Raw genomic sequence first — 16,990 nt, forward strand, 5'->3', positions numbered from 1 at the left:
ATCGCAAAAATGAATACGACCTCTACCGAACGAGCATCAACTAGTTTTTTTTTTGTATAGCGATGCACCACACGAGGGAGGTATTCCAATTGATTTTTTCAAGTCAAGATTTAGCCTTGAGCAATAGAAAAATAACATTATTAACCGCCACCAATAAGTAATCTGGTAATTAGGCAATAGTTGATATATGCATATCACTTAATATTCATTATTCATAATAATACCATCCACACGGTTCGGATTAATTTGTTTGTAATATGTTTTTTTAACTACCTAGAGATAATACAATTAATACTCTTTATTAAAATTGTCAAAGTAGTAATATTTGAAGTATAAGGCTGTATTTATAATATGTAGGTATATTGATTAAATATTAACTAGGACGAGAGTATTTTCAGCTTATAAGTGAATTCATATTTATTCATTAATGTATTAATTAATAATTTGTTAGATTTTAATCATTATAGTATTAGAGCTCAACAAAATGGCTAGTAGCAATACTCATACTTATGCTACGTTTATAAAATAATATTTAAAAAAAAAATGTATATCAAGAACCTTAGTCATTTTCGATGCAAATCTGAGATGAAACTAATTTAATTATGATGATAAATGTGTTATTCGTTTCGTTGCGGCGACGTGTAAAATGAACAAATTATGTTTTTTTTTTTTGCTCTCGATATTTTTTTGTTCGCTGTGACGATGTTTTAATACCTATTTCATACATCACAAATCGTTCACTAGAGGTACTTTAGTCTTTAGAAGGCCAAAAGTTCACCCCCTTCTTCCTCAATATTGAAGAAAATTGCCAAAATATGTACATATTTGTACACGTAAAACACAGCAGGCAATAGCTATATAAAAAATGGTCTAATTAGTTACAAAATTTGTTTGGGTATTTTTTAGATATCGCACACTTACGCTTCATTATAAAATTACCAAAAAATATCATTAATCCTTTCCTACTTACATTTATAATAATGTTGGTACTTATACAATGAAAAACCATGACTCTACTATACAAATATGCTCCAAAAAGAGTTCTTTTATTTCTTAAATAATATTTATTAAATTCATTATAGTTATTTTATTGTTACATTATTTTTATATTGATCCGTATGTTTATATGTCCCTAAGTCCCCTCATTTCTAAATGTATCCCTGTACCAAAAGTTCACGAGACATTTTAAAGAAAATTATACTCAAATATCCAAAAGCGAAGCCTTTGCTAATCAAAAGCCTCGAAGAAGTTAGGAAAATGCGTGAAAAAAATTAAATGATCAAATCACGTTGCAAAAGAAATACTGATATATTTTTTGTTTTATTTAATTCAAACGTTTTTGAGATGGAAATTCTTATTTTGTGAAAAAAAGAGAGGCAATTAAATGAATTAATAAAACACTAAAAAGTTAGGACAGAAGTATGCTATTACGTGGGTTTGTAGGAGGAAAAATATAATATTTTAATTTAGCGCATAACGTTATCTATAGCTATACTATACGCTCGTGTCCCAAATTCAAAATCATTAAAATGTACCGCACACGTTTGCAACAATTAAAACGGTCGATGCCTTTACAAAAAACGGACTGGACGCTGACTTAATACATGCGTAAAAAAAGTGGGCTTTATTATTAATCGCGTAAACCCCATTTTGTATATGGTTTTTGCTGTGAAACTATTTGAAGCGTGTTAAGACAATAGTATGCATTTCTCGTTTGCTTAAGTCGAAACAAGCCCTTTCATGAGAGAATTAAAAAAAAAATCATCGGATTGATACTATAACCGTGTGCAATCACGACTTATGTAACTCTCTCGCTTTTTCCTTCCAAAGAAATGCAAGCGATAATGAATGCTAAACTCGTGCGATGTCCTTACACACCGGACGAACATTGAATGACAAACTAACCGAAAGCGATACAATTTTTGCTATAACGCAACGCATCAATTAAGACATTACATATTTTTGATATAAGACTGTACAGTGAAAAAAAAACCCAGATCGGTGCATAGTAGATGTGCGTACAATTTCTATGTTTAACAGCAAAAGACAATATAAGAATCAGACAACCAGTTAAAAAGGTGTCCAATGTTCAACACGACACACGAAAAACACATTCGAGTAATTATTATAAATCCGATATGTTTTTTCTGTAAAATTTTTCCCTAAGTATCTTACATGACTTACAAAGATAACCATTTATTTCACAGGATTTTCATTACACGATCTTGAATATTTTCTTATTCCCCAATTGGCCAAATGACATCTGTTAATTTGTCATACCCTTACTTGCCTCCTTAGTTCTACAGTTTAAACCCCTTACTAAAAGACATTCCTTATTTTTTCTGTTAAAAATGTAGCCATATTAAATTTTGTTCATATGTCTTTCAACACGAACTCTAATTGCTCTTCAACTCAATTAAACAAAGAAGTCGCTAAATTGATAATTTCCCGTTTTTCCCATTTTATTCTATTCCATAGTCCTCTTAATTTCCTTTTAATACCTTCCATAGTTGCTATGTCAATGTCGTTTGGGCTATTGCATTTTTTTTTAGTTATTTTTTATCCCTTCAACGTATTCTCGTAATATCTCACCATGATGTTTCAAAGTGAAATATTATACTAAAAATGTAATAATATCCTCTTAGATTTATAAAATAACTGTAAATGTCATGGAAACCATGGTGTACGGTAGATTATACGCGTGTTAGTTTTTGTTTAGCGTTTATTTTGATTTTTACTATTGTATTTACCCGGTTGACCATTATGAGTACATCTCGTCGGCGAGAGTACGAAAACTCGTTTGAAAACGATGTATGTATGAATCAAAAACAAACCAGAAAGTTGTACGATTCTATATTTTGTTTGGGCGGAAGTGTAGATGCCAATAGCGCAGAATTACTGACAACAGAATGGTATGACAACGAGACGAAAAACAGTATACCGAAAGAGATGCGCAAGAACGTAGAAAATCACCGTCCACCTCAAGAACTGCAGGATTCGCTATGGTCGACGGATCCGAAAAACGATTACCGTAGTCTCACAGGTAAATTTCTATCTACTATCTCGGAGGACGCCAGAGAGATTGACCCTACCGGGACTAGTCGTGATCAAACTGCTAGGAAAGTCACAAAGACGAAGACGGACAAATACAGAGCCAGTGATAAAATACATCGGCCGAACAACGTTAAACCATCAGCGAGTAAAGTTACTATTGAAGGTACCACTCCTGGTAAAGGAATTAAATCGGTCCATCGGTCGCGATTGGACCGTTCTGATCGAAAAAATATTAAAGACATGATCAACGTTTTAACGGCGCCTATTTGGATGAAAAGGGACCAAACTAAACCATTAGTGTACATGGCAGATAACATCGGATCGGATGCCGAAGACAAGCCCAGTCCGGAAAAGGATGCAATACCAGAAGACAAGACCAGTCCGGACAATGATGCCATAGCGGAAGACAAGCCTAGTCCGGAAGACGATGCAGTAATGGAAGACAACCCTAGTCTTGAAGACGATACGGTGATAGACAAACCTAGTCCTGAAGACGATGCGGTAGCAGAAGACAATCCTAGTCCTGAAGACGATGCGATAGCGGAAGACAAACTTAGCCCGGAAGGCTATGCAAAAACAGAGGACGCTTCTGGTTTGGAAGACGATGGGGTAGTGGAAGACGAAGGGTATCTTGACGAGGCAGCGTGGAAGCGTCGGTGGTCGAGAGATGTGGTCAAGTCGTTAAGAATGATGGAACACATTGACGAAGACTTGTCGGAGGACGAAGAGGACAATTGGGGGAAAAGTAAGAAAGAGTCGACCGTTTTGCCTCACGCAGCCATCGTGGACGCAGTAGAAGTTAGATCCGACGAAGAGTACGAGTATTTGGATACCGAGGGAAAACCCGAATACCATTATGCGATATACGTGGAACGACCAGATCAGCCGACTGATCAGGATACTTCTGGACCTCAACCGGTAGTGGACGAAGAAAACGCCAAATCCTTATCGCTCATACAACCGTTAACCGAATCTAACAGCGAAGATGAGTTCAACGAAGACAAGTTGTCGTCTCAACAGTGGGAAAACGAACAATCTGATGATTTAGATAAAGAACATTTTGACGAACAACATTTCAAGTACTGGTTACTGTCTCGTTTATTTGGGAAGGGTAGTATATTTGACAATTTGACACTACAATTTTCGACTTTATGCTATTTAATCGAGTCTCATAGTAAATAGACTGTTGTGTATGTGTTGGGATTCTATGAACAAATATCTTGACAACTAAAATATCTGCTTTACTTATCCAAAAGTTGCAAGTCAAAGTTTTTTTATATAGTAATTAAATTAATTTATATAAAGTCTAATCATTCTCATATCGTTATCAATTTCCCTACTTTACACTATTGGAGTATTATCTAACCCATTTATCTTTTAAGTTAGCTGTCATTAGATTGAATCGCATGTTTATTTTATTCCCATATGTTTCAATACATAACTAAATTATCTCTTCTAATTTAACTCGAATTTCGTTGTTAAAAATATTTGTTGAAGAAAGACTCAGGCATGTTCACAAAATAATAGACGACGAATATAAATGTATATTATTTGTCTATAGTGACTTATTATATAATAAAATAGGTCTAGGTTTCGATTTTTAAAAATTATTAAATTTCTAGGTAATTTGTTTCTTGTTTCAAAATTTAACTTGATTACTCTGGAAAATTCGCGGCCATGTTTAATATTTTCTATACATTTAAGTCCAATTATCATAATACTTGAAAAAAAAATTAATTTCTTCCTTTTAGTATAAAACATACGGTTAAGCTAATATATCAAAATGGTTTTACAGATTCAAAATCAGTAAGGTTGTGAATTAGTGTGGCTTATTGGCGTAAAGTGGTAAACAACTATTAGGTTTGCATCTTCTTGATTTTCATTTTAATCCCTTATATCACTTAATATATTTTTATGCTTTTTTTAAATACTATGATTTGACTATTTTTTACTGTTGTTGAACGTTATCAAAGTTGATACGGGATGATCAGCTGTTAACGATGAATTTCTAAATAAACAAATAATTAAAAGATAAGAGACTATTTGTTAATTGTTGATAAGAAAGTAATAGCTAATATTGAATAAAAAGAGAAAGAAAAAAATTCAATTACTTTTTCCTTTATGGTATTAATTTAAACAAAACTTATCAAGTTACGCTTATGTATATGTGCGTATTATTCTTAAATAGGGGGCATTTGAGAGACTGGGAAGTTCCCATTGAACCATTTCAACCAACTCCTCAATTGTCTTCCAACGAGATGAGCATAGGAAGCGCGATAAGACGACGATTGCATCCCGGATTCTATAATGTCACCAATAAATGTAAGAAGAGACTAGATTATGTTACTTTTTATGTTATTTTTACCGTTTTTTTTATTACAGGGGTATCGATGGGCCATTCGGAAGTTGTCGAAACTTCTGAAAAATCGTCAACGTCATTAAGCACTAATGAAATGGTTCAAACTGCTCGTCAGCTCAAATCACGTGAGCAACTATTAAATTTGTCAACATTTTTTTTATTTTACAAAAAAGATGCTATCGTTTAATCTAGACGCGACTGTGAGAATCGCCGACGACGTGCCGCCCAGTCAGTTATCTGAAACGGCTATGTTCGAAAAAACCGTAAACTCGTTGGGTATTTACCTGGTCGAAGGACTGCAAGAAACGTCTAAACGAGGCCGGTCAGATCCATTCCTATTTCTAGGTCGGTGGCTTTTGAATCATGCCGATTTACGAGACCGCATGGAACAAGACTTACTGAGTTCCAATGTTGATGATAATTAATAAAATATATTGATATATATATACTATATGTATAGATATAGATATATAATTAAAATATTTGTGATTGGCTTGATATAATAGAAGTAATACGAAAATTATTGTAAGTATATTAACGAGACGCTTAGGCACGATTTTGTCATTATAGTTACACGGGTTAGACATACTCGTATTGGTGAATTTTTAAAATTTATATTTATGTTGTAAATAAAGAGGGGAAAAAGACAAATAAAAGTAATTGTATTGTATTTGTTGTAAGTTAAACTATACATTTAATTCCTGACTACGTGTTTGGCGAGTTGTTTTATTCTGGGCGAGCACCGTGCTTTGAGCGCTTTCGGATTCACCTGGAACGCATCTGTTCTGACGTCATTGGCTTCGGCAATTCTTTTAACTGTCGGCGTGGCTAGTTCTTTAATCCTTTCGGTGGCTGCAACAATTTGTTTTTTTTTTTTGTGTTTATATTCAAATAAATAGATCAAGGACAAGGTGATGTAATTAAATGGAACCATAGAGAAAAGTCGTATACCTTAAAACAACATAGTCGCTCTAAAACCAACTGTCGGTACTTACACTTGTATGTGAAATGACAGAACATACAATATAAAACGTAGTTTTTAACAATATGTTTTTTCGGGTAGTTTTACATAGTATAATGCTAACAAATTACAAAATATAACCCATCGACAATAATATTATCAGACAATTAGGAAAGATTTACTAGTAAGAGAGAACTAGAGGAAACATAATAAAAATAATAAAATGGAGAGTGGGCAGTAAGTACATAGTTGTAGTAGACGTGTTGTGTTTTAAATTATTTGTGGTACCTATATTTTTCTTAATATAAAAACAAAAAACGATTTCAACGTTTGGAAGAGATATTAATTTAGAACTGTCGTTTTGTAATGACTGATCTATGAAATATATTCCCTGAAATACTATTTTTTGCCTAAGTTATAGCATCCCAAATTTTAACTTTAAAATACTGTAAAATTTATTACTATTTTCTACTATGAAAGATAAATTGTTTAACGTTTGGCCTTATAAAAGATTCCGATCTAAAGACAGAGTTGTTCGAATCATTCGAATAATTTTCAAACATATTATTTAAATAGTTTTTTAAGTATATACATTTTAAAACGTTATCTTATTTTTATATAAATTTCTTCTGTCCGTGTGTAAGTATGAAAACTCCTCCTGAACGGCTGGACAGATATTTATGAATTTTTGCGATTAAGTTGATTCGAGAAAGGTTTAGATTCACAATTTGATCCGATATAACATGTTTTTAATTTTAAATTAATTAAAATGATTAAATATGATTATCAATCGTATCAATAGTTATCAATACATCTCATCGTTTTTCATATCACAGGGATACAGTGATCCGATCAGCTGATTGTGTGTCTATTCTAATACACGGGCAACGCCGGGTCAGGACAGCTGGTTTCATATAAATATAATAAATACAACTTTTACAAAATGTGTAAGACCGTATATGTATATAGGAAAACAATTTTTTACACAAATAAAATGTAAGCAAATTATTCTAATAAGAATTTAAACAACTCTGTCTGCTGATTATATGTTACCATGTAATAGTTAATATACAAATAAACCGGTTTAGCGGTTAAAAAGATATCGTGGATCCACAAAAACACACAAAAATTGTTTGTAAATCTAAGTACATTATAATAGCTATATAACATTTACTGTTTCTATAGTACAGACCTTTATATTTTTTGGCAGCTAACAGCTTGTCACGCGGGTCGTAATTAATATCCATCAGAGTGGTTTCGTTTAACGGTTTTGGCTGAGACAGTTTTTGGATTCGATCACTTGCAATGTATTTAAGATTTGACGGTTTTATCTAAAGTACAAAGCTGTTCTAATATGTATTAATCTACGTTAAATATAATATTTGGGTGAATTGTATGTCAGTCATCAAATTACGGTGTAAATTTCTTCGTAAGTCTTTTCGTTATTGTTTGGCGGTCGATAAGCCGGTGTGGCCAAGTGTCGCAAATGCATAATTAATGTACTCAACGGTCTTTTCTCTCTTATCTGCAAAACTCAAAATATTATATTATTATTTTTACTATACTAATGGGTTTGTTTATAATAACTAATATTTTATTCACGGGCTCCGGTGAAGACGGCGGAGACTTTCTTGCTGCGGCCAATGTCTTCAACCTGGCTTTATGAGCTAACCATTCTTTTTCAGTTTTAAAACTTTTTCTCTTGATATTCTCTTCATTTATACTAAAACAGGCCTGTATGCTTTCTAAATTGCGTACAACCAAATCGCTTTATAGTATTTTTAAGAACTTACAAGTCGTCGTATGGTTTTGGCGTTGCCAACAGATTCAGTCGCGGGCTAATTTTTGCAACGTCCTTATTGACATTATTTTTAGGCAATTCGTCTAATCTGTTTTCCGAGTAGCATTTTTCGCAGAGAGCGTGTCCTTTTCGTGGCATTGCTAGAAAATCCAAACGATCGGTCATTTTGGCTTTAAGGGCTGCTTTAGGAACTGCCCATGGATCCTACGAATGTTAACAACCAACTATGACATTACAGAATCGTCGATTCTTCATTTAGAAATAATAAAACTATGTTATAATTATATATATCATACCCCAGCTGTTGCAATGGTTATAACTAAAAGCGATTATTTATTAATTTTATAAATGTATTTGAAGTTTAAAAAACAGTATTTTTCCTATCTTTTTAAACGCTTAAAGCAAAAAAATGGCTGTGCTTTGAACAAACGTTGGTAATGAAGAGTTTTTTCTTATAATAAACGTATAAAACATGTATAAATGTATAATGTATAAAACCCAATACGTGAAAAAAAGTTCATGGGAAAAACCTCCTAACAATGTTTTACATTAGACAGAGTCCAATGTTGTAAGCACGTTGAGATGCATTCAAAAACTTAATAGTAAATAAAAAATGTCCATAATTTTTACTCTATAGTAGATTTATAGCTAACAAAGTCCAAAGCACATAATAATTTAGAGTCGATGACTTGATGAATTTAGTAAGTACCTAATTTATTTTATTGATATACTTAACCTTTGTGCTTGGATTATGCATACGCCGGCACAGTGGTCTAGTAAGAAGTTCTCTGTGAACCATTTTATATAATGGATCGGTCTTTTTCTTATTGTTCTTTTTAGATTTTATTTTCACTGCTGCCACCATCGTTTTAGACTTAAAACAATTTTTTTATAACATGTTGATTTAAATACTTGTTGATTAGTAATAATTTTATAGTCAAAATAACATTATCAGCTTAACAATTATCTGGCAAACCTATTGAGCGTAAAACTATACAAAAATCACTACTACTAATTTTCTGTTACTAAATTATCTAAATTATCTGTTGTAAAGAACGCCATACTTTTTATACTAGATTGTAACTAATAAACTTATGTTCCAATAAAGCCCGACCATCAAAAGTTTTAGGTCTCGGGGAAAATAAACAAGGTAATTAGGAATTGAAACTAACTAAGCAATTCAAATTTTTTCTAAAAAACGATATTCTAGCCACAAAAATCATATTATATAAAAATATTTACTAAAAAATGATTAAAAAATAAAAATTTACAAAAAAGGATATAAAAAAAACAATAGGTACAAACAATTTAGAAAATAGTCTTTGAATTAAATTTTGTATGAAATAAGAGACTAGTATAATATTCGACCGTTTTTTTGGCTAAAAATCTACTGTCCTACTTAGACAATTAATTTATACTTGATTTGTCATGATATCATCTTGAGCGTTCATTAAAGCTTTCATAAGAAGCGTATTCGGATCTTCTTCGATAGCGTAAAACATATTTTTCAACTAATAAAAAACTTTAAAAACTTAAATTACTTAAACTCTTTACTTTAAAATGCACTCTTTTGTATTATTACATTTTTTACATGAAATATACTAAGATCGTTTCTGAGCAACGCACAAGTAATATATTTTATAAAACGTATGTGTTATTGTATAAAAATACATGAAATAAATTAAATTAAATTAAGGATAAATGTAAAATCTTAATGTGATTACGATTTAAATAATTTGTTTAGGATGTAATACAACTTTTGAAAACTCTATAGTAAGGAAGAGATGCAATAGGTCTTTCACAATTTGCTTCGCCAAAGTAATGTAGTCGAACGTAGTCATCGCAGGAAATCACACCGTCCCGGTTACAATCCTGGAAGAATGACGCTTGTAAGTAAAATAAAAAAATGTATATTGATGTATTTAGATGTTTTGTATAATTTCTTCATTTCATATTTTCATTGATATCATAACAAATTATATCGCTATATCATGTTATTGGTGTGAAATTGTACAATCTGTACTGTTAAATATTATAATATGGAATGTTGTCTATTTCATAATATGGAAATGTTTTAAGTTCATCGCTTTGCATTACCTTTGCATATCGTTGGATGTACTGGTTTACTGCTCTGGCAGCACAATACGGATCTCGTACACAGCGCTCAAAAGCTAAAAAACATAACGAAGTTGTTAGACATAATATCATTAAGTAGCATGACCTCTCGTTCAATTACCTCCAATTCGAGATGGGTCATCTCCTAAAAGAACGGGTGTTCCGGCATCTTGCCAATAAATGTCACTTAGCAAAAACACACCACAGTACTTGACGTCGTTCTGCTCGATACACTCGAGTGTTTGGTTGCATCCTGATGAAGCTTCACATATACAACCGATGCATTTCTCTGTCCATCCTGGTGGCCATTCATCTGCAAAATGCATTATATTTTAGTTAAAGACAAATATAATAAAAACGTATAATTGAAGCCGGTGATGTAAAAGTATTCTAGTACGTATTTTAAATTTAAAAAAAAACTGTATTTTAATAAAAAATAAAAAAAGCTTAACAAGTAGTATATTATGAATATCACGAAATGAAAACGTTACCAAGCCAAAAATTATTATTTATTATAACTACAACAATAATATTGATTAATAATAATTAATTTGTACCCTTTAGGGCAATAGAGTGTAGTTATTCCCTTTAGAATGATATTAAATATTGTTCTAGGATCGACGCGTTTACATCGTTCCAAAAGGCATAACTAACTTTAAAATACTTGCAAGTTCTAAATCCGTTAAGCAGAATATCTTACAATAGTAAAATAAAATTAATAACATATCCGTTCTACTAGAGCTAATTGAAACATACCTATGTTATTTTTTGACTTGCCCCTCCCTCGCCCTGTGAGTAAAATAAAATAAATTCTTAAAAGAAAGCCACATCGCCTTATTATTAAAAGCTAAAGTAAAGGTAGTTTTTCGATAAGACTTCAAATAAAGCTACAATTTTCTAGGTCATATAATATAAACATATAAAAAAAAATTCACATTGATTTAATATTTGTTTCCAAATCTTACAACGCAGTTGCTTAGCCATTATTGTATCAAAACATGTCTTCTAGCTTCTATATGATATGTAAGATGTTTCCATTTTTGTTTTTATTATTTTTATAACGACCTCATAGGCATACACATATTTCAATACCCTTGTACTTGTACAGTTGGAAACTAACTGGTACCCGGTACTCAACAATAGATTAATTATTATAAAATAATGCCTATACGATCAAAAAAAAAAAGCTGAATCATCATAGTGTCAGCTACGCTATACTCTTATTTGTTTGAATGTAAAAATGTGAAGTTGATAAAAAGGAGAAAGAAATGTAACGTGCAATATAATTTACTCGAACAAAATTATAGTTTTAATACTCAGGCGGTTTAATTTATTTTAAAAGAAAATCTAAGTACGCACTATAGTCAGTAATCACTAGCTAAATACAAAACTAAATTACAACTTCGTACAAGTTGTTAAACTCGGAAAGAGTTGGTCATCATAAAAGTTGTTGAAGAATTTTCAATTAAAATAGAATGAAAAACTGTTTCACTTCCAATAACTGAGATAAACCAATCAAGAAGATACGGGCATAAAGAAGGGAGAATTCCGTGATGTCGTTAACTTAATGGCATGCCATTTTGTAAACCCTGAAGCAGTTTTTCTGAGAAAAATACTATTGTAGAAATGCCAATGTATTATTCATTAAAAAAAACTTAAATGTATAAAGCTAAAGGAACAAATAATAATGCTTTGTCTTTGCTTGTTTAGTAAACTCACGTAATATGTTGAGCCGTTAGAATATGTATAAAATATTATTTGATATTGCATACATACAGAGTGATTCTTTTAACTTTAAGAGTTAAGTGTCTTTTGTTAAATGAATATGCACGTATTGTGTGGAGGATCTTTTCAAAATTAAAGGTTTTTAAATAGAAATATACAAATGCAAAAAAAAACGAAATAACATAATTTCAGTTAAATTGTTTTTATGGTAATAATACAGTAATCGTATTGAAATAAACAAATCTATTATTTAGAATGCTACCTTTCGCTATTTTAAACCCTGCATAGTCATACCATAACAGGAATATGTCACACCCATTTTTTATTATATGAAATACTGCGCTTTTTGCTATGTTTCTATTGCACGTTACTCTGTAATAAAGATCTGCTAAGAGCGGTTAAGTAACATTGCGTTTTTATAGAGAATTAATAATTGTTTTAAATTTCAGTATGCTTAAAAATGTGTACCTTAAATTACTATCCCTTTACAATTTTAAGAAGTGTTTGAATTACTTTTTCTGTACTTTTCAAATAATACACATTTCTACTGTCTTAGATACTATTTTTTTTTTTATTAATAATAAAATGTTTTCTAAAATTTATATTATTATAATATACCGAATATGTATCTATATTCTGCATAACGTAATTTGTTCATATCGAACACACGTTTTTTAGACGTCACCGAGTTCCTTACAGGTTAAGTATATGATGGCTAATTTCGCTCGGGATCGACGCACTGTATGATTCACCTGTATGGCGAACAGTCATCCGCCTGTGTAGGTACAACATATTATTAGCCGTTAGTAAATCAATTATCGCCAACGATTATAGAGTTAAACAGGCAGAGACGTCAGTTGTCCAGTGTAAATTACAGTTCCGAGCGAATAACAACCGTTTTGTGTATAACATTATCTTCTGGACCAATTAATGGAAACGTTTGTCCGTCGACCCTTGCCACGTTTACTTTACCGTTGCCACGATAGCTGTTCTTGTTTTGGGGATCACAACGGACAAATACGACGAACCTTTTTAAGTCTTTGAGTCGCGTTAAATAACAAACAAACTGTACACGCGATAACGGCGCAACTAATCTGGGCAACTTTTTGAATAATGTTTATTTGGTTTATTTCAACAAGACAGCCATAACATAGGCGTCCGGCAGTTAATCGCCAGATATCCTTGTATAGCGACGTTTACTCATAGCTACAGGTGATTTCGCAATAACGTGTAGGATAATATTATAATATTCTCGCGGGCGCTGTGGGACAAACCGACTGTCCGAAATGCTTCCCACAAATTATTATAGGATACATAGCATTATTATTTTCATTATTTTATCAGAAGCGGAATGCTGGTGCCACTATACTATAATAATATGTGACGCATGCGATAGCCCGCATACGCTAATGAAGTTAGCGAAATCATGCGTCAAATGGTCACCATTAAGATCGTAACAAAGGTAAATGTGCAATGACCGATGTGCTTTGGCGAAAATTTATCAAACCATTCGCATTCATTTGAATATTTAATGAACTAATACATCACAGAAATATACACAAATGTATGATATATAATATGTATGTTTATTGTATCATAGTTTGGAAATGAATTTATATTCCGGATACCTGCTGAAAAACCCATATACATGACGTACTATATCAAAAATAATATGTTTATAGCGCAACATAATATTATAATTCAGTATATTGAGTTTCAACTAATCACCAACAGCAAATAATAAGTATAATTAAAAAACAATCCTTAACTAAATTAATTCCTCAATTAATTTTATAAAATATTAATGCATTAATTAATATACATTTTTTTAAAAAACAATCATTTTGAGTGTAAAAATAAGTCATACTATGACACAAAACATCTTTATTGCTTTCAGGTGTTTTAAATTTGATAATTATGCATACATTTTTTTTTAATACTTCACATTTTTTTAATTTTATATAGGTTTTTTGTTAGTAGTGAGGGGAGCAAATTTATTAGACCAATGATGTTATAACTTTATTTTACATTATTTGATGTTATAAATAAAACAAATAATTTAAGCAATAAATTATACAAGCAATACTTAATATACATCGTATTGTTATATTTTCAACGATTTAAGTATCACAACTTTCCTATGAGTTTCTATATGCTACTTTTAAAAGTAAAGTAAAAATAACACATAGGTTTATATATGATTCAATAAATATATATACATACACAAAATGAAGATAAATTAAGCAAAATAATTATTTTTGATAATAACATTTAATTATGATTTGACCTTGAAAAAACGAAACGAATTTCATGACATAAAAAGTACCTATTAATTATTCCCCAAAAGTTAAGATCTAATTTACAAATTGTTTAGCTCACTCTATTTTAAAAACACGAAGGAACGATTGAAAACGATTAGGTGTTTTACCATTGGGTACTTGATATATAATAAATGATTTCAAGTTTGATAAATATTATGCAATTTTATGTAATAATAACAATTATTCATTAAAAATAAAAAAAAATAATAATTATTCATTAATAATAAACAATAATAATAATTATACTGTATAAATAATTAATATTTACTATATAGGTTAAGAAAATAAAGGATAATAATTGACCGACTGTGCTATAATCCGAGATAATACCACACTGATATAATTATGATTTTACAAAGGTATATAATAATATATATATATATCTAAACGGTAGCAAGTATCATTTTTAAATAGTTACCAAACGTGTACGAAATAAGACGTAAAAGCACTTTAAATACAATAAATACATTTATTATTGTTAATTCATAAATAAATGTGGACGTTATTCGATTTGCATGAGCCAACAGTTAACATAAAATGACAATAAAAATAAAATGTTAATTATTTGAGATCATTTTTTTCGTGATTGTTAGATACTAAACTTAATGAGGAATTATATCACAGGAAAAATAATAGCGTGATTTATACACGACGCGCATTAAAGTAGTTCCTGTTGTAGTAAAACAAATCAACAATAGGTAAATTCAATTAAATTAATTATAACGTACTGTATAAAGAATAATTAAGTTAATTTTTTAATTTTGCATCTTAATACTTTATCTAAATTTTTTAAAAAAAAAACGTTTATTTTTGTAAAAAAAAAGTTTTATTACAAAATATATAAAATAACTTTAATGTCGGAAAATGTTTTATAAATACATAATTTCAATTTTCCTTTGAATTATATTAAAAAATGTAAATAAACATCATAATTATTGCAATTAAACAATAATATGGCAAGGTACGTTTGCATAAAAATCCTACTGTTCATCGACTAGAACATAAAATGAAACCTACTTTGTTTACTTCAAACTACAAAACGTATGATTTAAAATTTTTAACAAACTCCTGGTCTATTACTTTTAAAAGTGTCCCTAAAAACGTGTATTATTTTGATTTAAATTAAAGATCACTCAAGATACAAACTTAAACGACATTAATAAAAGGTACCTAAATGTCCCAAACGATTAGTTTTTCTTATTTATAATTGTGGTCACGATAGGAACATATTATTCAGAATTAGATATTTTTTATTATGAGTTTAAAAGGTCGGTTTTGTTTTGTAAAACCAAAAAGCAATGATATAGAGCAAAAAAAATCTAATTTTAGAGTTAATCACAAGCGGCTACGGATATTTTAAAAGGTCTTACATCTGTTACAAGCGTTCCCTCAATGCACAAAATTTATTAAATAATACTGATAGTACAAAACGACACAAATACCTTGCAAATCATTTTGAGAGAAAACCAACGCCGCGCACAACACAGCCGCCAACAAAAATCTAAGTAGCACGCCCATGACTTCCAACTGGTCCGACGGATTTCTGCACAATGAATGTGAACACACAGGGTAGATGCTTCTTCCTATACCTAAAATAGCTGGTGCCCGCAAGTTGACGCTACAAAACCGACCTAGGTGTTCTCAAATTTCCCCCACTTTGCATTCACACATGACACTACATTACGATATAATGTATAGCGTTGTCGTCGACGGACCGGATGCGGTTTCCCCTACAAATACAAGAAAATTAATTTTTTCACAGTCTGTTAGAAACTACATGGGGAAAAAAGCGATAGTTTGTTACAAAAAGTGTCCTAAAGGTTTAAAACTCACAATAGGTTAAATTAGTGTACAGTTAAGAATAGTTAAGATCATTTGTGTATCAACAGTTCGGCATGTCCTATACGGAAAGGCTAGGATCAAAATTAAAGCTAAATTTGAAAACAAAATTTACCTATCGCATTTGTTCACTGTACTGTTCAGTAACTAATAAATAAACTAAAAAGTTTTACCATAGTAAATTTGCACGAAAATTAGTTTAAAAAAAAAAAATTAACCTATTAAGTATAACGGTGCTACGGTCGTGACCGGTTTTCGACAAAACGCTTACCGACAGTATTTCGAAAAATACTATACAATAATAATTATGGGTCATTACATAAATTAATAACTATTTTATCATTTAGACTCTGAATAATGATAAAATAGTTATCCTCTGAGAACCTCTGAATTTCAGAGGTTCTCGTCAGTTGAACAATTAACAGATTTGCTCTAACTTAACCGACATGTGTCCAAATCACACCTTATAATATAAAATAGAATAAAAAATATACTCGATTTACAAATCGGTTTTTTGATTGTAATATTTGTATTATTATGGTAGCCCTTACATAAATTGTGAACATACAGACTTGTGGTGTAATATAACAGAACTTTACGTTAAATTTTTGTTTTAGTCGCCGGCGTAATTTCAAGTCATTCGTGCAAGGATTGAGGAAATACAAAAACAAAAGGTTTTAATTAATTTCATTACGCAGAAGTAACTTCTGGTTAGTTAACAATAACGAGTACGTCATCAAGGATTTAAGAAAGCCTTTAGCGGTGCCATTGTTATTATGACATGTACTAGGTATACACTAGTGAAATTAAATTGT

The 16,990-nt window shown here is 30.8% G+C and overlaps 1 protein-coding gene across 1 annotated transcript; it reads right to left on the bottom strand.

Annotated features, from left to right (window-relative positions):
• Positions 1–9,768: 9,768 nt before the first annotated feature.
• Positions 9,769–16,241, bottom strand: LOC126839158 (lysozyme-like). The gene is made up of 4 exons (XM_050574245.1): positions 15,779–16,241; positions 10,412–10,603; positions 10,273–10,346; positions 9,769–10,047 (listed from the first exon to the last, which is right to left on the bottom strand). Exons 1-4 carry the CDS (start codon positions 15,852–15,854, stop codon positions 9,916–9,918), a joined length of 474 nt encoding a protein of 157 aa, XP_050430202.1. The 5' UTR covers positions 15,855–16,241; the 3' UTR covers positions 9,769–9,915.
• Positions 16,242–16,990: the final 749 nt, after the last annotated feature.

This window comes from Adelges cooleyi, unplaced genomic scaffold (genome assembly GCF_023614345.1).
Source record: "Adelges cooleyi isolate 19-005CV unplaced genomic scaffold, UGA_ACOO_1.1 ACOO_flye_CR_arks_rails_tigmint_CR_PRNA_30, whole genome shotgun sequence".
Taxonomy (NCBI): domain Eukaryota; kingdom Metazoa; phylum Arthropoda; class Insecta; order Hemiptera; family Adelgidae; genus Adelges; species Adelges cooleyi.

What these genes read in the sequence shown, in the direction of transcription:
- LOC126839158 (XM_050574245.1), bottom strand. Translation starts at nt 15,854, where the DNA reads ATGGGCGTGCTACTTAGATTTTTGTTGGCGGCTGTGTTGTGCGCGGCG. An exon ending in TGACCCATCTCGAATTGGAG is followed by an intron (nt 10,347 to 10,411) that starts GTAATTGAACGA and finishes TATGTTTTTTAG; the next exon opens with CTTTTGAGCGCTGTGTACGA. An exon ending in ACATCCAACGATATGCAAAG is followed by an intron (nt 10,048 to 10,272) that starts GTAATGCAAAGC and finishes TCATTCTTCCAG; the next exon opens with GATTGTAACCGGGACGGTGT.